Raw genomic sequence first — 23,856 nt, forward strand, 5'->3', positions numbered from 1 at the left:
ACCACTAGGAGCTTGTTTCAGACACCTACAACTCAGTGTAAAAAAAGCTTGCCTGCAAATCTCCTTAAACTTTTGCCCCTCACGTTAAAGGCATGTCTTCTAGTATTTGATATTTTACCCTATCCCTCTCACAATGTTATGGATTTTATTAGGTTTCCCCTCAGTCTTCAATGTTCCACAAAAAACAACCCAAGTTTTCCCAATCTCTCCTTGTACTTCATGCACGCTAATCCTGGCAGCATCTTAGTTAATCTTTTGTGTATCCTTTGTAAAGTTCCCACATCCTTCCTGCAAAGTGGTGAACAGAAAAGAACACAATATTCCAAGTGTGACCTGACCAATGAATTATATAGCTGCAACATGTCTTCCTTCATCTGATAGTCAATGTTCTGCCCAATGAAACGAAGCACACTATTCACCTGTTTTTCCTTTTCTCAAATTAAACTTCATCTGTCACATTCTGCTCATGAAACCAACTGTGTTATATTCAGCTGTATTCTTTGATAGGCCTTTACATTGTTCTAACTCCACCAATCTATGTGTCACCTGCATACCTACTAACCCACTCATCTTTTTCACTTCAACTATTGCCAAATTAGTATACCGTGACAGATTATGTTGTGTTTGTATTATATATAGATGTTTTTGGGAGATAAATTGGGGCAGGTTTTTTTTAGTGTAGGTCATATACAAACATTTTAAAACAGATCTTATTTAAAAACCTGGAGCGTGTTAATGTCAAACCCAGAGCCTTTGCAAAAGCTTTGGAGAGTACCCAAGAGATTTCACTAATGGATTGTCATTTACAAAAAGGCAACAGATGAAGGAAATTGTCAGAGCCACAGATTTTCTAGAACTTGCTGCTCCAGGAGGGTCATGTGGTTTTGCAATCAGAGGGAGTCAAACAGGCTTTTCTCTCAGAGAGAGAGAGAGAGAGAGAGAGAGAGACAGAGAGACAGAGAGACAGAGATCAATTCTGCATTTATACAGTCAGCAGGAGCAGCTGCGACAGGAACAGGACAAGCTGGCAAGCTTGTGGAAAACCCTATTTGGAAGGCAGGTTGCAAGTGCTTAGTTCAGCCTGGTCAAAGCCCGTGTTGTTCATGCAAGATGAGCGGACTGGCTACCAAAAGTTTCACTTGAAATAAGAGAAACAAAAAGGAACTCTGTGGTGACCTGAAAGAAAGAGGTTATCATCTGGAGAACCCTGAGGGTGCAGGTTTCTTTGGCAAGACACTGAAGTGGCTGATTAAAAAGGAATCAGTTGTGGGTGTCCAGTGAACAACAAATATCTCTCTGAAAACCGACAAGAACCTTCCTGAGCAGTAACCATTTACTTTTCAAACACCAAAGCCTGTGAACTTTATAAATGTTAAATTCTGTGCACAGTATAAGAATTGCCTGCAACCAGTAAACTTGGAGGAATGAGAAGTGAGATTGGACTGTGAATCAAATAACTTTTCTAAACTTACACACACATTACATACACATGCGCTTAGAATTAGAAGGGAGTTAAGTTAGGTTAGTTAAGTCAATAGTGATAAGTTAAAGTGTGATTTTGTTTTCATGTTTAAAGATCATTAAAAGCAACTTTTGTTTAAGTAAACATTTGTCTTGGTGAATATCTATTGCTGCTGGGTTTTGGGGTCCTATGGGCTCATAACAATACAACGATCTTCTTCAAGGCTCCAGCAATCCAGGAAGGAGTTTAACGCAGCAAAATCGACCCTATGGAAAAAAGGTTATAAATTTATGTTAAGATATCCAGCGGTGCTTAAAATAGTTATCCCGGGGCACCAAAACAGACTGTTCTAATCTGGAGAAAGCGCGAGAATTTGCAGAACGCCTGCAAGACAGAAAGAGAGATGAAGAACAAAGAACGACGACAAATTACATATAAAGATGTAAAAATAATGTACAAGTAAGAACTAAAAGAGGGAAGAAAAGGGAAGTAAGGGAGAAGAAGAGGGGGAGCTTTGTTGTAATGTGAAGATAAAAGTCTTTTCTGGAGGGGGTTGGATAGAAGAGAATAACAGTCACTTCAAAATCAGTTGACACTTGCGAACGAGTTCGCAGTCCGAAAGGAAAGGGGAGTTGCGGTTGCCCGTCAAAGGACGAGGGGTGACTCAGAGAGGTGGGGGTGGACACTTGGGATTAGGGGAATTTTAAATGTGGGAATGGTTAAAATATTTTATGTTTTAGAAGTGTTGTCATACACAGTGCGTTCAAAAAAAGAAAACTGAGAAATGAAAATGGGGAAAAGGGAAAAGGTGGTGGTGAGGAAGTGGAAATGAGATGTAAACAGAGTATGAGATGGCCATGTTGAACTATATGACTATAAATATTAACAGAATACATAACCAAATTAAAAGGAAGAGGCTATTAAATTTACTGAAAAAAGAAAAAAATAGATATAGCATTCGTGCAGGAAACGCATCTAACTGAAGTGGACACAATAAATTAAGGAGAGACAGGGTAGGGCACATAACGGCAGCATCATATAACTCAAAAGCCAGAGGTGTAGCTATATTAATCAATAAAAATGTACCAATTAAAATAGAGGAAGAAATAATAGATCCAGCAGGGAGATATGTAATGATAAAATGTCAGATATATTCAGAGCTCTGGAATTTGATCAATATATATGCACCTAATGAAGAGATTCAAAAATTTATGCAAGATATTTTTTTGAAGATTGTAGATACGCAGGGGAATATATTGTTAGGAGGGGACTTTAACCTTAATTTGGATTCAAAGGTGGATAAAACTGGACAAAAGACTAGCAGAAAAAAACAAAGTAGCCAAATTTATGGTAAATCAATGCAGGAAATGCAACTTTTGGATATATGGAGGAGACAACACCCAAAGGAGAAGGAATACTCATATTATTCGAGTAGACATAAAACATACTCAAGGATTGACCTGTTCCTGTTGTCAGCCCATATCCAATGGAGAGTTAGGAAAACGGAATATAAAGCTAGATTGTTATCTGATCACTCACCCCTGTTATTAGCAATCGAACTGGAGGACATCCCACCAAGAACATATAGATTGAAATTAAACTCCATGCTACTTAAAAGACAGGATTTTAGAGAATTTATTGAGCGCCAAATTAAAATGTATTTTGAAATAAATACGGAATCAGTGAAAGACAAATTTATATTATGGGAAAGCCTTCATCAGAGGGTAGATAATAAGTTACGTAACTAAAATGAAAAAGGACTACAATCGGGAAATAGAACAGCTGGAAAGGGAAATAGGAACTAGCAACAAGGGAAGATGCATCAAAAAGAAGAGAACTGGCAGACAAAAATATAAAGTATGAAACATTACAAACGTATAAAGTGGAGAAGAAGATAATGAAAATAAAGCAGAAGTATTATGAGCTAGGAGAAAAAAAAAAACGCATAAAATACTAGCCTAGCAACTTAAAACAGAACAAGCTAAAAGAACTGTATTGGCATCAAGGAAAAAGAGACAAACAAATTACATATAACCCAACAGAGATCAATGAAAACTTTAAGGAATTCTACGAGCAATTATACCGAACTGAGAACGAAGGGAAAGAAGACAAAATAGATGAGTTTCTAGCTAATACTGAACTACTGAAATTGCAAGAAGAGGAGCAAAACAAATTGATAAAACCATTTGAAATAGAGGAGATACAAGATATATTAAAAAAGCTACCGAACAATAAAACGCTTGGGGACGACAGACTCCCAATAGAATTCTATAAAACATTTAAAGAGTTACTAATTCCTCCTCTCCTGGAAGTAATGAACCAGATAGAAGAAACACAAAACTTGTCAGATTTATGTAAAACAGCAATAATTACAGTAATACCAAAGTTGGGGAAAGATCCACTAACACCAGCATCGTATAGACCGATATCTCTACTTAACTCAGATTATAAGATAATAGCAAAACTATTAGCAAATAGATTGGCTGACTGTGTACCAAAAATAGTAAACTTAGATCAAACTGCATTTATTAAGAAAAGACGAACAACGGACAATGTTTGTAAGTTCATTAACTTAATCCATGCAGAACAAGGAAATAAGACGCCAACAGTAGCTGTTGCTTTAGAAGCAGAGAAAGCCTTTGACAGGGTAGAATGGAATTATTTATTCAAAGTATTACAGAGATTCCACCTACCAGTGAAATATATTAATTGGATTAAAGCGTTATATAAGGGCCCAATGGCAAAGGTGACAGTAAATGAATATATATCGAACCAATTTAAATTAAGCAGGTCAACTAGGCAGGGATGTCCACTATCTCCCTTACTGTTCGTTTTAGCAATAGAACCACTGGCAGAATTGATAAGAACAGAAAATAAAATAAAAGGGATAAAAATAAAAGAGAGGGAATATAAAATCAGTCTATTTGCAGATGACATCATAGTATACTTAACAGAACCAGAATTATCAATAAATGAATTACATAAGAAATTAAAAGAATATAGAGAAATATCAGAGTACAAGGTCAATGCAAATAAAAGTGAAGCGATGCCAATTAAATAATGCGGATTTCAACTTTAAGAATTATTATAGAGCAGCACAATTAAGATAGCTATCAGATTTTTATCAAAGAAGGGAAAAACCAGATTGGACCAGGATAGAGCTAGATAAAATAGGGGAGAAGGTACCAGAACATATACTTTATAAGTGGGATGAAAAGCTGGTGCAACATGGCAATTCACCAGTACTACATCATCTGCTCAACATTTGGAAGAAGATTCACGTAGAAAGGAAAAAAAAAACAAATTACTGACTACCAAAATTACTATTTTTTTTAAACTTTATTTATTCATTCAAAGAACAAATAATATGACATATACAGCAATTAAACATGAACCTTTTTTTAGATATATAAAGAAAAAGAAAAGATCCCCCCTTCAGCCAACTCCTAAGGAGAGTCATAAAAAAAGAAAAAATATTAAAAAAGTTAAATATACATATTAAAATCTAATCAATATAAATTGAAATGTAAATATTCTGAGTATAACGACCACATTAATAGAAAAATTATAATTATCATGTGAAACATACATAATTTTTCCATTATTAAACAATATTTCATCTCATTATGCCATCTATTAATATCAATCATATTTGTATCTTTCCACATACTAGCCATACATTTTTTCGCTACGGATAAAGCTAAATATACAAAAGCAAGCTAAAACTTATCTAATCCCAAGTCTTTCAGAGGTTGCAAACTACCCAATAAAAATACTGTTGGATCTAAAACTATTTTAATCTTATACAGATATTCTAAAAACGATTGAATTTTCTTGCAAAAGGATTGTATATATACACATGACCAAACAGCATGAAAAAAAGTTCCAACCATATCACCACATCTAAAACACAAATTTGATTCATTAAAACCATATTTTTTTAATTTTTCAGGTGTCAAATATAATTGATGTAAAAAATTGTAATTAATCATTGCATAACGTGCATTTATCAATCTAGTTACACTATCATAACAAATATCTAACCAATCCTCTTCAGAAAAAGTAAAACCAATATCCGCTTCCCATTTAATTTTAGATCTATCCCAACCCTTTTTATCCACACCATCCTGTAATATTTGATACATAAATGAAATATAACCCTTCTCTGGTACCTTCATAAGAGAAGTCTCAATTTTAGTCATTTTAGGTAAAATCATATCTCTACCAAACATACATTTTACCAAAGATCGAATTTGATAATAAAGAAATAAAGAATTCTTATCAATACCAAAATCTTCCCTCATCTGATTAAAAGATAAAAACTTACACTCTTTAAAACAATCTCCCAAATTTTCCACACCTTTAAATCTCCAATACAATAAACTTTGATTATGTATTGAAAAAGAAATGTTTATTATAGTTAAAGACAATAATTTACCCCTATCATTTTATTTTTCTTTATCCATAACTTCATTAAATGTTTTAATATAGGCACATTATTTGTAACAAATTCATATCCACCTAAACAAAAATTGATGTATTTCAAATTCAGAAATACTTGCCATCTCGATTTTAGCCCAACTAGGAGGCCGTACCAAATCCATCAATGAACTGATAAATTTAAGTTGGGATACCTCATAATAATAATTTTGAAAATGTGGTAAACGTAATCCCCCTAACTCATATTTCCTACCAAAATTACTATTGACACAAAATCAACTAATCCCTTTCACAATAGATAACCTTTCATTTAGAGAATGGGAGAGAAAAGGGATTAAAAGAATAGAAAATTGTTTTTTGGGAAATAATTTATTATCATTTGAACAAATGAAGTACAAATATGGAATAACTCACGGTACAATGCATACCACCAACTGAGAACCTACTTAAAGGACAAATTGGGAAGCAGGCTGAGGTTACCAGAAAGAAGCAGCTTTGAATACGTGATTACAGACACAATGATAATTAAAAGATTTATTACAAACATGTACATCAAGCTGCAAGAGAAAGAAAATGATGAAATTGGCTGTAAACCCAAACGAAAGTTGGAACAAGATCTAAACATAAAGATAAAAAATGAATTATGGGAAAAGCTATGCTCCGGAACTATGAAAAATACAATAAACACGAGGTTACGCATGATACAATAGAATTGATTACACAGGCTATATACCACGCCCCAAAAGTTAAATAAATGGGACCCAACAGTATCAGATAGATGTTTTCGCTGTAAGAAGGAAATGGGAACAACAGTACATGCAATTTGGGCACGTGAGAAAGTGGAAAAGTTTTGGGAAGATCTAAATCAGGTATTAACTAAAATCACAAAAAGCAACATACCAAAAAATCCAGAGAACTTTCTTCTCAGTAATACAAGAAGTAAAGAATTAGGCCTCGAACTGGATTTATTATGATAGCCTTAGCTGTATCAAAAAAATGTATAATGTTAACTTGGAAATCAGAAGAGAGCCTGAGAGTACAGCCATGGTACATAGAAATGAATAAATGTATTCCATTGGAAAAAATAACGTATAATTTAAAAAATAAAGTCACATTATTTGAACAAACCCCTAAAATGATAGAATGAGAAGAAGACCAAATGAACTGACCCAGTGTGTAACAGTAGATGACATAATTTTCTTGTTTATTTTCATTGTGTGATGACATTGTTTAATGGGTTTATTGTATTGTATATGTTGAACGATTAATTTGTTTGTAGGGGGGTGGGAAGGAGGGAGGGGGGAAAAGGGGAGAAAATGACACTGTATATTCAAGAGGGAAATGTTTTTGTGTATTTTGATTAATATGGTTCATAGTGTGAAAAATTAAAAAAATAAATAAAAAAGGCTCCAGCAATCCCCTCTCATCACATGGATATATCCCATTAGGACTGAGGGACATCTACCTAGACCTAGAACTACCACCTTCTTGATTTCAAAATGCTTTAAAAAAATTACACTGCTCTCTCTATGCTCCATATTCTTGTCCATTGTGAATTCCAAAGCAAAGTACTTACGTAGCAACTTGCCCACTTCCCCTGACTCTAAACACAAATTCCCTCCTTTGTCCTTGAGTAGTCCTACCCTATCCCCAGTTATCCTCGTTTTTAATGCAAGTATAGCGATTCTCTTTAATTCTTCTCCCAAGACATTTACTGGCCCATTTTGATCCTCCTAATGTGCTGTTTGAACTCTTTTCTCCTATTTTTATATTCCCCCAAGGAATACATACGCTTCCTTTTCCTTTTGGCTAAATTTGTAACCTCTTTCATCATCAGTTTTCTTACCTTCCCATCCCTGCTCTTCTTCCTTAATCGAACATGGCGATCCTGGACTCTTACATGTCAGATGTGAGATCAGTTGGTTCTTAAACAACTCTCACATGTCAAATAAATGTTCGTCCAAGTTTAGATGCTTAATGACATTTGAGACAAGTTTCTATCACTACTTCAGAGTGCCCCGTCTGTACTCCTCCCTTGGACCTAGAAAAGCTAGATAATTTAAGGCCCGGAAAGTGGACAGTACATACCTGACAACCTCCTTTTTTAAAAATCTCTTTTTAGTCTAGTCTTGAACTATCTTGTTTTCTTGCTCTCTAACCTTTTTCTATTTTTATTACTTTTTCCTCAAGGGGAGTGGAGTGGAGGGGAGGTACGGTTAATTAGTTATACATTTATCTTTGGTTGGTTGAGTTGCTGTCTTAAATTTTTTTTTTAAATTATAGTTATACATTCAATAGCTATTAATGGATGCATATTACTATTTTTTCGGAAACTTATTCTGTCCCTTGGACTGTTTGACTTGAAAATTTGTAAAATTAAAAAAGATTCCAACACTAAGCACCAATTATAAAGATGGAGCTTAATCTATATTCCTAGCAAATCTATATGGTTGAACCTTTGAGCCATATTAAAACAAGACCTTTCTTACTGTAGTTGAAGAGCTGGCTAGGTAATGTCACTCACAGAATGGAAAGACTCATGGATAAGAGGCAGGTCAGCTCAAGTTTAAACCTGCTGATGTGTTCCAAAGTACTACTTGCACGACTGAATCTTTCAGAGTATCAACTTCCTTATTGAATGTGGATGTCATTTAAATGTATACTGATTTTACCCTTATTCAATGACCAGATAAATAGATCTTACAGAAGGGTCATGGGATCTAACCAACACGAGGGATCTGTGATTATTTTCTAACCCAGAAGCAAAACGCTCACTCTGGTGCCTGTATTGCCGTGGATAAATGGTATCCTCACAGCAACTGAAGGAATGGATATAATTTGTACATAATGTGTAGCAGTTTCACTCAACAAAATTTTTAAAAATCAACATGAACAGAACATTTTAAACTTTTTAAATAAAGAAACCAAGTAAATTATTTATGAGGAAACAAGTGGTAATTTTTGGAGAAGAGCTTTTGATACCTTTGTATAGTTTCTCTTTCATGTTTCATTTTGATTCTTTTATGTTATTATTTTAACTTACTTCCACAACACTTTTATACACTCTAATAACAGGTCATAATATTTCACTGCATTATTTTACTTTCTCTAAAGATAACAAACAAGGTTAATCTCGAGGTAGCTGAACTCTTCTGTTACTTATACTATTCGAGCAATTTTCTTCTGCGCTTATTTTTAATGGAAAATCAACGTAAAAAGGATTTTGAATAATCTGGCCTTATTCCTACGATGGAACTGAATCATATTTCTAATTAAAAGAAAGGTCAAGACTCGATATATAATGTAAATCAGTATTGAGTTTCAGCAACAAACTATATTGTTGTGTTTAAACCGCTGAAGCAGGATGTGAATCTACAATCCCTGTGGCGACCAGTTAACCAAGCTGGTCACTTAAAGTGACAAATGGGGAGAGGCGAGATGAAGAAGAATATATTTTATTAATTCCCAACCCATTTGCTGCAAGTGATTTTCTCTAACAGCAATTTCATTAGAACTTAACCTCCCCCAATTTAAAAACCGGTTGCATTATGTATTTTATCAGTTTCCCATTTCTGGATATCTGTCATTCAATAAATGAACTTTCTGAGTTACTCCATTAGATTTCAGACTGCACCATATTACAGTATCAGTATGGCCTATTCTACTTTAAAACATTAGTATTTAACACTTCATTAATCTGTACATTGAATACTTCAAAACTGAAGACACTTGATTAGATTTACTAAGTGCAGCAATGACAGTCCCTTATAAAACCTGTAAAGATAGCAGAATGGAAACTATTACCCTGCGGCAAGGAATGATACAGGAGTTATTCTAATAATTGTGCAGACCAGCCCATCTCAATATGAAACATTCTTTGGAAGAAGTCTTGCCCAAGTATCTTCTTAAGAGAGGAAATCCTTTTATAAGTACATCAATGCTATTATCAGGAGTCTGGTGACTCTGGGGGGACTCTCTTTTGCTTCTCTTTCTCGGACTGAAAGTCTGACTGCAAGAAATGTAAGAGGCGCTTAGGCAATTTCTGCTGGTGGCAAATCTGTCTGCCTTGCAGCAGGCAAAAAGAAATTTCATGTATTATCTCTATGATAATAAATTTAATCTTGAATCTTAAACATGATCTGCTGAAGGAATTCAATAGGTCAAACAGCATCAGGGGAGAGAAAGAATTTGCAATGTTTTAGGACAGAACCCTTCATCGAAACTAAGAATTCAGAGGTATTCTGAATTCTGGTATAATGAGGATAAGGTGCAACAGGTTGGATAGGATCCTGGAGAGGATTGGTGAATCAGGAAAGGATGAAGGATGACAGAACCATAGTTAGAACCTCCCCAACATCAGCAGTCTGAGTCTTATGGCTTCATTTCTTTACAAGCAAGCCTACTTCCTTTGCTTAATTTTCATATTGGAAAAGGTCAGCCGTATCATCGTCCATCCATTCACTCATTTCTGTCAGGATCACATCCAGTGCCTGTTCAATATAAACAGAGGGCAATCATCATTAATTTAATGGTGCCTGACTGGAAAACTCACTGGAAGTAATGGGCTGCATTACAGTCTAGATTCCTCACTCTCAATAACCCTTCTGAATTTTGAAGAACATTTTCAGTAAAAAAGATTGAAAATGTCAGAGGGGAAAAACTGTAATTGCAACAATATTCCATTACCATTGTGTATTATCACCGCATAATAATGATGTAAAAAAATAACGATGGCACTGCCAGACTGCGGACTACTGTGGACTCAGGAGAGCGGTGGGTGAAGACACAGCGGGTGGTCCAAAGGTTTCAAGCCCAGTCCTAATGCCTGCGACTTTAGCAGGCTTTAAAAGGCCTGCTAAAGGAGTCAAAAGTGTTTGTAAGTAAAATCTTGCAACTGTGAGGTCTGTGCCCAAGATTGCAGTGCCTCTACTGGACAGCGGCCTTGAGGGATGGCAGACTCTGGAGGAGCAGCGGAACAGAGCAGGGCACCAAGAAAGGGGAGAATAAACCCGAATGTGAAGGAGAAGAATGGGAGATGGCCCTACAGGAGAGTGATCATGGCAGCGGACCAGCGAGGGTCTAAGTGGCTGAGGGACCCACACAGCCTGTGGGCGTCTTACAGTTAGGGGACCCACATGGGCTGCGTGTTGCTGAATACTGGTTCATGGGAACCAGATATTGATGCCAAGGTTCAAGAGGATGCTGAGGGCAAGAAGGACTCGGTTGCTGAAGGCTTCTTGATTGTGTCGGAGTTTGGATCTTGAGCTCGGACTGCCAATGAATCGAACAGGAATCTGTACAGCTGTAGATGCTGCAGGTATGCTGGAGGTTAATCCACAGACACTCAGTGTCCCTGAAGGGACTCTCTTTTGTTTCTCTTTCTCTCATTTAAGGGGCACTGGACAATACTAATGCTGACTCTTTGTCTGCCTTGTGGCAGGTTACAGTATATCACGTATGTTACATTTTTAATGTATTATTTCATGATAATAAAAGGAACCATATTTTATTGGTTGTTCATAACATTCATTAATGTGCATGCAAGATGGAACAATCCTTTAATTTGTCAAGCTTCCTCAAAGTTGATCAGTGTTGGAACTGAAATCGAGTCACGAGTAATTTATGGTGCATTGGAAAAGAGATAGAAGCACATTTTACAGTAAAACAGTTGGATTGTTCCTTAAACTGTTGTACCTGCTCCAGTAGTATTTGAGGACATTGTATAGAGCAGCCAGCTTGTGCTGGTAGTGAGTGTTTGAACAGAAATTGTTTCTTAAAATCCCCTGATCTGACAATTACAAGAATCACAAAAATTATTTTTTTAAAAATGAGAAAAAAATAATGATTTTATGTTGTGTTTGTAAAGTATCAGGTTCGGTGGGTTCACAGAGAGACAGGTCTGATGCAAGTGTTGCAATTAAAGGTAATTTTATTAAACACATGGGTGACAGAACAGGGGAAGACATCAAACTAATGATTCCCAAAGTGGGTGCTGCCACCCCACGGTAGGCAGTGAAAAGATCCAAGAGGGTGGTGAGGGAAAAAGGGGGTGATTAGGGAGCACTGAGATAAAAGGGGCCAGTCTGAACCTTCCGTCTTGTTGTTATTCAGTTTGTTGCAAAGTTTAATGAAAAAGCCACTGCAGAAATTTTTTTTAGCCAGAGTCGGGGTGGCAATAATGAGCAAAATAAACGGCGACAAGGATTCTCACGAGAGTTGGTCTCGGTGGTCACAATGTTGTACTGGTGTCACTACCCCCCCCTCTCAGCACCGCCACTATCCCCCCCCACCCTGTTCAATGCTATCACTAACCCCCCCCCCCCCCGCTCAACGCTGCCACTACCCTTGGCGCTGCCATTAACCCTGGAGTGGCAGCCTCAAAAAGTTTGGGAACCACTGCATCAAATGATACTTAATTACTCTACTACTATATAACTATATACATATTGTTACAGACTCCAGAGGACCCCAAAATCCAGCAGCAATAGATATGCACCACGACACAAAGGGGTACTTAAACAAAAGTAGTTTTTAATTATAATTGAACAAGGAAACAGAATTGGACATTAACTTATTACTATCAACTTACTTAACCTACTTAATTCCCCCCCTCTAATACTAAGTGCAGGTGTGTGTAATGTAATTTAAGATTAGAAAAGTTCTTGAATCACAGTCCAATCTCACTGGTTGCTGGCAATTCTTGGACTGTGCACAGAAGTTAGCATTAACAAAGTTCACCAGGCTTTGGTGCTTAACAGGCAAAGGGTTACCACTCAGGAGGATTCTTGCTGATTTTCAGGACATCTGCAACTGATTCCTTCTCATTCAGTCTTGCTGACGAACTTGCCCCTTTCAGGGTTTTCCAGATGATCCTCTTTCTTTCAGGTCACCTTTCAGACAGACAGTCTTCTCTTTGATCAGACAGTCTTCCCAAAGTTTGCCAGCTTTGTCCTTCTGGAACTGATTTCTGTCTCCTCTCTCTCTGTTTTACACCCTCCCTCTCTGAGAGCAAAACTGTTCTCTCCCTGGCTGCAAAGATCACAGGCTCTTCCAGGCAAGCTGCTGCTGTTGCTACTTTGTTATATTTTTGCAAAAACCATTGTGCAAAAGTCCTGCAAATATTCTGTGTTTTATAATGTGTGTGTGCAAGCTGCTCTAGCGATTCCTCCCAAGTCACCTCTAAATACTCTGTCACAACATTCACATCAAACCTAGGATGGACTCTGATACCAGTAGCTGCCCATCTTCTACGAGACAAAAACGATAACAGTGCAAGCAGGCACATTGGGTACAAGGGACTCTGATATTGGTGGCTGCTTACCCTACTACACTCTCCCATACACATACACACTTAACAGACAAGGACTTTCAAACACACTCCTAATTCCCTGTACCAATGGAGATGCGGCTCTCTGCAAACACTGATCTATTGCAGTACTACGACTCAACTCAGTGTACTGCACACTTTGCCTGTGACTCCTCCAGCAATGGACACATTAGCAACCTGGCATGGACCAATGTCCAGGACCTGGGCCAAGAGGCAAGGAAAGAAACTCAATCAGGAACTCATTTCAGGACTCTTGCAGCACTTTATTGATTTTCTTTGTTTTCAATTCTTTTATCTTTCCATGCATCTATTGTTGATTATTTACTTTGGAAATTCACAGCACTAAACCAGAAAGAAGATGATAAATTATAAAATGCTGAAAATAGCAGGTCAGGCACCATCAAAGAGGATTGTAAGCTGTTTTTCAATTATCAAAGGACGATGGAGTTGTTCTAGTGAACCGGTGAGGACTCGAAAGGCCAACATGGCCTGTTTCGGCTCCGTAAATGATTATATGGCATGCATCGACCTTTATACTGTTTTGAGCTGGGCATCTGGCCAATGATATCACTGAGTAATTTAAATGATCCAATGGTAAGGTGTGCTCTACCTTGATTGGTATGTGATGTGACTTCCAAATAAGTTTCAGACAGGGAGGTCACGTGACCCTGCACAATATTCCAGAAAGGTTCCATTATTGTCACACAATACTACATTTAGAATGAAATTCTTTAAACTTCTATCTACTGTCAGGCAGAGAGTTGCCACTTTGCCCAATGCCCCTCACAGAAACCTGCAGCACTTGGTGTTCTTAGGCGGTCTCCCCTCCAAGTACTGACCAATCTTGTGCCTACTTAGCTTCCAAGATCAGACAATCCCAGTTGTATTCAGGCTATTAGGTGCTGTTAGGGAGGCCACGTGTTCCTCCACAATCCATATATAACATTTTATAGGAGGGATGAAGATGTAAAAACTCCAAAAGGAAATATTGGGAATCAGATGTAACAAAGTTGCACTCACCACATCTGTAAAGGCCTTAAAATGGTAATCCTTCAGAGCACAATTGTATAGACTGACGTTGAGGTATTGTCCTAAAAGGGTGTCAAGCATTGAACCTGAAAAAGGATGAGATATCTTTTCTCAGTCATCAACCAGCAAAAAAAATTCTGCGATAAAATAAATGAATCATTCTTTGCAAACTTGTTTGAGAATGCACCTCATTAGCTTGGTGATATCATTTTCAGATGACACAGGAAGTTGTGAATTCCTGCTTTATGACACAATCATAAACCAATTTGTATTTGTAACTGGAAATTTCCTTATTCCTAACACATCATCCCATCTTTTCTACACAATATTCCTTACAGTAATGTTTGAACTAGGAACTCTGCAAAGTGTCCTCAACAACTTACAATATGCAGCGCAAGGAAAGGTACTTCATGAGTTCTTGTATTTGTCTCCTCCTTGGCTGGGAAACCTTTGACAGCATAGTACAACAAACTCACCATGCAGATAGAAACTTGGAAAAGCCCAAAATTCTGCACTGCCACTCACTGGTCACTCAGTAGATTGTTGGTTGCTTAACCCAAGTGTTCTACTGTGAGTGGATGGAAGGAGAATAGAACTTACTGTCCAACACTCTGTCCAGTTCAGTCTCTTCAGGGAATGTTCTCTCTTCATTTCCCAAAGTCTTCAATGGAAGCTGCAGAAAAAACACGTTAATCAATCTCTGCCAGCAAATATTCTGACCTGCACAAAGATCTATGTTAGTTCGCAACGTCCGATTATGCTTGTAATTTTACAAAATAGTATCCATTGAGACATTCACCTCACATACAATCCCATCAAATCCAATATTAACATTTTCATAATTCTTAGTCAACATTTGCAATCAGTTGATATCAATAAATATCAGGTCCACTTATGTTACCTGAAGCTCCAAATGGATCTTGTAGGAGCTAAGAGAGGAGATAATATTCACTGCTTTGTTTAGACTTGCTTATCAGACTGTGTCAAGATTCAATTTATTGTCACGTAATAAAAAGTCTGCTGTAAGGCAGACAGATTTACCATCGACAGAAATTGCTTGAAGGGCCTCTTACAGTCAGAGAAAGAAAGTTCTCCCCAGAGTCACCCAGTGTCCAAGGATTTGCCTCCAGCACTCCTGCAGACTCCACAGCCACTCAGAGTCCAGTTCAAATAATCAGCCACCCGAGTTCCAGATCAGAACCACCAATATGATTAGGAACCCTTCAGTGCACTACTTGGCACCCTCTCGCATCCGGTTCCAATACCTAGTACCCATTCAAGCCAGTCTCCAGCAGTCTACTACCTGGTGCTACTCCCTGGACCACAGTCTCCAACACCCCATAGCCTGAATAGGTTCCTCTCCTCAAGTTATCAACAGCCCGCTGTTTGTGTGGGTCCTTCAGCCACAGAACCCCCAACGTTCACTGCCTTGGTCAATGTCCCATGGATCATCTCCTCTGCTTCTCCTTTCTTCTCCCCATTTTCTGGTGCCCTGGACCAGTCCTCCACTTCCCTGGAGTCTGCAATCCCTTGTAGCTGCTGCTGATCCTAGGCACTGCCATCTTGGGTGCAGATCCTGTGGTTGCAGGATTTTAAATAACACCATCGTCAGGTCGTTTAAAGCCTGAACGAAGTTGATGGCAGTCAGTCTGGGCGGTTGGACCCCATGGGAGTACTGTCTCTCCGCTCCCCATGGGTCCACACCAGCAGCACTCCCATTACAGCAGCTCTGACAGTGTCACCATTTTTCAAACTACGTCTCAATGATATATCTCCAAGATACCCACCCAGCTTATTTATAACATTCTCATTGCTCACTCAAACTTTGGCAAAATCAGCACTGGAATGGATCCTGACACTTGCACCTGAATTAAGGATGCATAGCTTAAAAACAGATTAAAGAAATCACCACAGTCCTGTAGTACTTCTTCAAAAGAATATTGCTCATGTGTAAGCCTTAACAGGAATTACCAGCCAGGTATTTAACTGCAGAAGGTCATCAATCACATCCAGAGGTCTTGATAAGCATGCGGTTATCTTTGTCAACAGAGATAACTAGTTGGTGTCTCCAACGTTTAATATTTCCCCTTCACAACAATGTCAATTTTATTACTTAAGATACTGCTCTAGTGCTATCCTTGAGTCTCTGCTTCCCCAGTAGGTTAGAAATTTTTACAGTGATCATAGTCTGAAGAGGGCACACAAAATTGTTGCGGATTCCTTCCACTCCTGTATCTCTTTCAGCTACTCCCGTCAGAAAATAGATACAGGAGTATCAGAGCTGGCACCACTAGGTTGAGAAACATCTTTTTCCCATGGGCAGCGAGAATGCTGAATGACAAAAGGAACTGCTTACACTAACCATCCTAGACTCTCATATTTACTAAACAATGTAGAATTATTTATTTCTATATAGGAGTTTGTCCTGCATAGGTATTGCTTGCCTGTATGACTGTATGTCTAGTTGAGTGTCTGCATGTTGTTTGCACTGAGGACCAGAGAATGCAGTTTCTTCAGGTTTTACTTGTGCAATCAGATGATAAAAAACTTGACATGACTTGAACATGACACAAGGGACAACAACCATCACCTGAAAAACTTACCTTTTCCACCTGCTGCTTATATACTTTAGTGGCACATTCACTTAATTGAAGCCGAAGAACATCTCTTATTTCCTCATCCAACACAACCGAAAGGATATTTTCCTCTAGTACCATCTCATTTACTGTTTCTTTCACCTGTGATGTTAATAAAAGGTTCAGTGACAAACATCTTTGAGTGCCCCGAGGCAGATATATAGAAGCATGAAATCTAGGCAACCATTCTTCACCAGCAACACTACATAAACAGCAATATAATGAATGGGTATTTTCACAATTTCTGAAGCATTGGTTAAGAAAAAAATATTGTCTAAAATGGTCGTCTTCAAGCAGTCTCAGAGGATTTAATCAGAATTTATTCAAACATGAGCTGACATTCTTGGCCAATTTTTTTGTACCAGAACCATGGGATCATTGAGCAGTGAAATTATTTTGATTGGATGATGAGCCAAAAACTTTGAAATACCATGCCACTACCAGTAAAAAGAGCAAAAGAGTTCCAGATATTTTTTTGCTCTCAACCAACATTATTGTTTTTAGCAAGTTCTTGCTGTGCACCTATTGGCTCCATCATTTCCACTATGGCAGCAGTGACTACATTTCAGATTCTATATCTATTGGAGCTTAACATCCATTTTTAAAGTACCATGCATCATTTTCCTAGCCATGATTCAGTTGGTAGTACTTGTAAATTTGTGTCAGAAGTTTGTTGGGTTCAAGACCCACTCTAGATGTGAGGACAAAACTGAAGGTTGATGTTTCAGAGCTGAGAGAGTGCTGTACAGACAGAGGGGTTTTTTTTGGTTTAAGACGAGACATTTAATTATGGAAATATTTAAAAAATCTCTAAGAGCAGCAGAAAAATCCCCAATGTTTATCCTTCGATTTATTATCACATTGTTGTTGGTGAGAGAATGCTGTGCACAAACTGGCTTTCAGGCTAAACTTTCTGCAGTCATGACAACAATTTAAGAATGTTTAATTGATTGTGATGTGCTTTGAAGTGCCCAAAATCAAAATAGGGAACATTTTCTTGCTTTATTTATCAATTCCAATAAATGGAAAACATTTTATCCATCTATTATTTTGACAGCATTATAGGAAAAGAGCATTTTTTTAAAAATATTGCTTAGTCGATGTTCATTAAGAGGAAATTTAACAAATGTCAAACTTCAATTTTACAGAGAATACTTCTCAATCTAATAATATTCTTCAAGGAGACCTACAATTTGTGGCACCATTGGCTCAATCGTCTCCATTATTAATTCATTGACGGTGGCAGTGGTCAGGTGAATGTTAAACTCCTCAAAAACATTTCTGATCATTTCTCTCATGAGGTCACTAATTTCTTCCTCCAAGAGTGTTTCTGATACTGATACAGCTGGTTGTTGGCTGATTGCACTCAGTTGTGAGGTTTGTCTGAAAAATACAATTGGCATTTTTAGAAATTTTATCAGAAAATCATACCACATGATATTAACAGAAGATTAGCAATTGGAGAGGAAAAACGCTGTGCACGTTGGAAGTCAGGAAAAAAATTGCTGAAATAACTTTGCAGATCAAGCTGTATCAATGGGAAGAGGAACAAAATCAAAAAGTCAAGGAAACTTGATCAGAATTGGAAAAGTAAGAACCATACTTTGCAAAAGGAAAGATGTATGGAGAAAACAGAAGAAATGTTTGTGATGGAATGCAGACCAACATTTAATGCTATCCCACAGTTGTCCTTGAAAAATAACTCTTTCAACTGGTTTGAACATGACAGCCATTACTCTCGATTACAGCATGAGGAAACAAGTATTTGGGAATATTTGAGTGATTGTTTAACAAATCACAAGAACGAATGTCCCTCTAAAAAGGCAAATCTGCACTAAAATATCAGGCTAGATAAAATGTCGTTACCTTTCAGCACGACCAAGGATTTATAATGAAATATATATGTTTACAATATATATTCACTGAATTTTGATTTTCCTGATTTTTTTGTTTTGTTTTCATTTCAGCATTTGCAGTTTTTTTTTGCCCTTCATCAAATAAACCTGATTACTAAGTGAGGATATCTAAAGTGTATTACACAGGTTTCTGATTTATGATTGCCCTAGTCATCCAAGAATCTTGTGGTTCTCGCAAGTCCTTCAGCCAATCTTCAAGCCTCAGGAAATGCTTTTCACTAAATGAACATTGGGATATTGCTGTAAGCAACTTCATGGTTTCCAGGATAAGAAAATGGTTCTTCAACAGTGAAATTTTACATGATGTAAAACTCTAATTTTAACTAAGAGGTCTAGTTGTTATCTATTGTTATATATATATTTAGAAGGATGAGAGGGGATCTGATTAAAGCACATAAGATTATTAAGGGATTGGACAAGCTAGAGGCAGGAAACATGTTCCCCATGTTTACATATGACTGGGAGCTAAATATTCCTGAATTTAGTTGCTTTAGGTGTGATAGAACTAGGGGGGGCAAGAGGGGGTGGGGTTGCACAACTTATTAGAGAAAATATTACAGCGGTGCTTAGGTGCGATGGAATAGAAGGCTCGTCCAGGGAGGCTATTAGGGTGGAATTGAGGAATGGGAAGGAAGTTACAATTATAGGGGTGTATTATAGACCTCCAAATGGGGAATGCGAATTAGAGGAACAAATTAGTAGGGAGATAGCAGATATTTGTAATAAGCACTGGGTAGTGATTGAGGGTGATCTTAATTTTCCGAATATTGATTGGGAAACACATTCCGTTAGAGTTTGTAAAATGTGTGCAGGATAGTTTTTTACATCAATACGTGGCGGTACCAACTAGAGAGGGAGCTGTGTTGGATTTGCTGTTGGGGAATGAGATGAGTTAGGTGACAGAGGTATGTGTGGGGGAGCACTTCGGGTCCAGTGATTATAGTGCCATTAGCTTCTTCAAGGTAATTATAGAAAAGGATAGGTCTGGGCCCAGATTTGAGTTTTTTGAGTGGGGAAAAGCTAGGTTTGAGGAGATGCGAAAGGATTTACAAGGGGTGGATTGGGACAATTTGTTTTCTGGGAAGGATGTAATAGAGAAATGGTGGGTCTTTTAAAGGAGAGATTATAAGAGTACAAAATCTTTATAAACCTGTTAGGTTGAAAGGTCAGGTCAAAAGTTTGAGAGAGCCATGGTTCTCAAGGGATATTGGAAACTTGGTTCGAATAAAGAGGGAGTACTACAATAAATATAAGAAAAAGGGAAAAAAGGAGATGTTTGGGTTCTATATTGAATGTAAAGAATCTTAAGAAAGAAATTAGAAAAGCTAAAACATCAGAGGTGGCTATAGCAAGCAGCGTGAAAATAAATCCAGAGGGTTTCTACAAATATGTAAATAGCAAAAGGAAAGTGAGAGATAAAATTGGTCTAACAGAGAATCAGAAAGGACAAATGTGTGTGGAGCCAAAAGAGATGGGGGAGGTCTTGAACAATTTCTTTTCCTCAGTATTTACTGAGGAGAAGGATATTGAACTATGCAAGGTAAAGGAAGCAAAGGGGATATATATGGAGACTATACTGATTAAGAAAGAGGTAGTACTGGAGCTTTTGAAACATATAAAGGTGGATAAGTCTCCAGGTCCTGACAGGATTTTCCCCAGGACCTTGAGAGTAGTGAGGAAATAGTGGAGGCTCTGACAGTGATTTTTCAAATGTTATTAGAGATGGGTATAGTGCCAGAGGATTGGCGTGTTGCGCATGTGGTTCCTTTGTTTAAAAAGGGTTCAAGGACCAAGCCTAGCAATTATCGGCCTGTAAGTTTGACGTCTGTGGTAGGTAAATTGATAGAAAGTGTTCTTAGAGATAGTATATATAAGTAAATGGAGGGACAGGGTCTGATCAGGGACACTCAACACAGATTTGTGCGTGGAAGGTTGTGTTTGACCAATCTTGTTGAATTTTTTGATGAGGTGATTAGGAATGTTGATGATGGTAGAGCAGTGGATGTTGTCTATATGGACTTCAGTAAGGCCTTCGATAAGGTTCCACATGGGAGGTTAGTTAGGAAGGCTAATTCCTTTGGTATTAATTCGGAGATAGTCCAATGGATTCAACAGTGGCTGGAAGGAAGGTGCCAGAGAATAGTAGTAGATAATTGTTTGTCAGGATGGAGGCCGGTGACAAGCGGTGTACTCAGGGTTCGGTATTGGGACCGTTGCTGTTTGTCATATATATTAATGATCTGGAGGATGGGGCGGTAGTAAATATGCAGATGATACTAAAATACGGGGAATTGTGGATGATGAAGAGGGTTTTCAAAGATTGCAGAAGGATTTAAACTGCTTAGAGGAGCGGGCAGAAAGATGGCAGATGGAGTTTAATGCTGATAAGTATGAGGTGCTTCATTTTGGAAAGAATAATCAAAGCAAGACTTATGTGGTAAATGGGACGGCATTGAAGAATGCAGTGGAGCAGGAAGATCTAGGAATAGCGGTGCATTGTTCCCTGAAGGTAGGGGCGCATGTGGATAGGGTGGTGAAGAAGGCCTTTAGTATGCTTGTCTATATAAATCAGTGCATAGAATATAGGAGTTGGGAAGAAATGATGAAACTGTTCAAGGCATTGGTGAGGCCAAATTTAGAGTATTGTGTACAGTTCTGGTCACTGATTTATAGGAAGGATATTAACAAGATAGAGAGAGTGCAGAGAAGATTTACAAAAATGTTGCCTGGGTTTCAGCATCTGGAATACAAGGAAAGATTGAGCAAATTAGGTCTTTATTCCTTGGAACGTTGAAGGCTGAGAGGGGATTTGATAGAGGTGTTTAAGATAATGAGAGGGATAGATAGAGTTGATGTGGAAAGACTTTTCCCATTGAGAGTAGGAGAGATGGATACAAGAGGTCATGGGTTGAGAGTTGACGGGCAAAGGTTTAGGAGTGACATGAGGGGGGAACTTCTTTACTCAGTGTTTGGTTACTTTGTGGAATGGGCTTCCAGGAAAGGTGATGGAGGCAGGGTCAATTTTGTCATTTAAGAAAGAGTTGGGTAAGAACATGGATGGGAGGGAGATGGAGGGATATGGGCAGAGTGCTGGTAAATGGGCTTAGAGGAGGGTACTTGGATCAGTGCGGACTAGAAGGGCCAAATTGGCCCGTTTCCGTGCTGTAATTGTTATATGGTTATATGATATGGGAGAAGGCAGGAGCGGGGTACTCATTGTGGATGATCAGCCATAATCACAGTGAATGGCGGTGCTGGCTTGAAGAGCTGAATGGTCTACTCCTGCACCTATTGTCTTATTGCATATCATCCTTTTATAATACAATATAATTTTAATAATGATAGATCCACAATTATTTAAAGTGGATTTTTATTTCCTCTACCTGTCATTGTGCAGTGGAGGAATCACTTCCCAGTGCCCCCGTCGAAGATCAGCAAACGATTGATTAGGAATTGCATTGGATGTCACCAACAACCTAGAATAGTGAATGTGCACAAAGGAGAAAATAATTACCAAGCTAATTATGGTAAAATTAAAAACAATATCAACTCATCTCAAATAAAAATAACAATGTAAATTTTTGCAATGCAATTTAGCCTGTATATTCCTCCATGACTCTTTTATTGAACAGGAAAACATAAGGAAAACATTAAGCTACTCTGCACTATTCAGTGGAAATGGTAATTGGGATACCTTCTATTCCACAAAGAATCCTTGAATTATGTTAATAGCATTGTAATGAGATGGAAGTAATGAGTTTGAAGTCTATTTCAACTTTCAGGTGAACTGTGTTTTGCTGGGGCCTTATTCAATAACTCATGCTGAAATCAATTTTTTTTTTGTCATGATCTCAGAACTATTCCTAAATCAGTCATGGCAACTGCCCACTAACCTACCCCCCAACTACTATATCCTTTATCTACCCATGAACAATAAACTCTTAAAACAAACTGCTGTAGGAACTCAGCAGATCAAGCAGCATCTATAGAGGTAAAGGATGGTTGTCATTTTGGGCTGAGACCCATATGCCACTCATGCCACCACAGATGCTAGTCAATCTGTCAAGTTTCTCCACCAATCTGGTTTTTTTTTGTCCCCGATTCTAGCATTTGCAATTTCATGCATCTCCAATATAAACTAGTTTGAGGGACAGTACTGAATAGTTCTATTTCAAAGAATGATTAAAAGAATCATATCCAGAATTTAAATTTTCTTGCCATTTCTGAATCTAAAGAATTTTAAATTCAAACTCACTAGCAGCTTCAATTTCAACTACCCAAAAACAGAATCATGATTAGAGTACATTTATTTGGTTTTAGCAAGATTATGAGGTGAGCTTTTTAAATTGACAAATTGATTTGACAGAATAGAGAGAAATTGTTTCACTCCAGATCAAAAGTTGAAATAAAGAAACACATATTCTACACAAAGCTGCGAAAACATGGACTTATGAACACTCCCTCAAAAAGCTGTGTGTTTAGAATCACTTGAAATTTTCAGTTAAGAGTGCATGGATTTTGTGTAAAATTCAGATTTATTGTCAAAGTACACATACAACCCTGAGACTATTTTTCCTGCAGCTGAGGTATAATTACCACTGATTGGTAGTGCAAAATACTGTATTTAAGATATGTATACAGGTAGACAGATAAAGAAATCTAAACAAACTGTGCAATACAGAGAGAAAGACCATCAATAAAGTGCAAAAGGAAGAATCCTTAAATGAGCCTCTGAATGAGTTTTTTGTTGAATCTGATGGTGGAAGGGTAGCAGCTGTTTCTGAACCTGGTGGTGCATACTTTGTGGTACCTAATCCATTTTCCTGATGGCAGCAGTGAGGACAGAGTGTGCGTTATGTGGATCCTTGGTAATTGCTGCTGCTCTCTGATGGCAGCATTCCCTGTAGATGTTCTCGACGGTGGGGAGGGTTTTGCCTGTGATGTCTTACGCTGCATCCACTACCTTTTAGCATGGCTTTCCACTCAGGGGTATTGGTCTACCCATACCAGACAGTGATGCATCCAGTCAGCAACCTTTCCACCGCA

General features: G+C 37.8%; 1 protein-coding gene across 4 annotated transcripts in view; it reads right to left on the reverse strand.

Annotated features, from left to right (window-relative positions):
* The window catches only part of LOC138741092 (uncharacterized), a 50,547-nt gene that overhangs the window by 21,213 nt on the left and 5,478 nt on the right, over positions 1–23,856 (reverse strand). For 2 of the 4 annotated variants that reach the window (XM_069894626.1, XM_069894623.1), the window contains exons 3-7: positions 22,194–22,286; positions 18,085–18,277; positions 16,862–16,996; positions 14,859–14,931; positions 14,250–14,344 (exon numbers count right to left, since the gene is read on the reverse strand). In XM_069894626.1, coding sequence (XP_069750727.1) covers positions 14,250–14,344; positions 14,859–14,931; positions 16,862–16,996; positions 18,085–18,277; positions 22,194–22,286 — 589 coding nt within the window. Of the gene's footprint in view, positions 1–4,782; positions 10,393–12,485; positions 13,572–14,249; positions 14,345–14,858; positions 14,932–16,861; positions 16,997–18,084; positions 18,278–22,193; positions 22,287–23,856 lie in introns of those variants that run through there. The other 2 variants (XM_069894625.1, XM_069894627.1) reach the window with 2 other exon arrangements.

The sequence above is a fragment of the Narcine bancroftii genome, chromosome 8 (assembly GCF_036971445.1).
Source record: "Narcine bancroftii isolate sNarBan1 chromosome 8, sNarBan1.hap1, whole genome shotgun sequence".
NCBI classification, from domain to species: Eukaryota; Metazoa; Chordata; class Chondrichthyes; order Torpediniformes; family Narcinidae; genus Narcine; species Narcine bancroftii.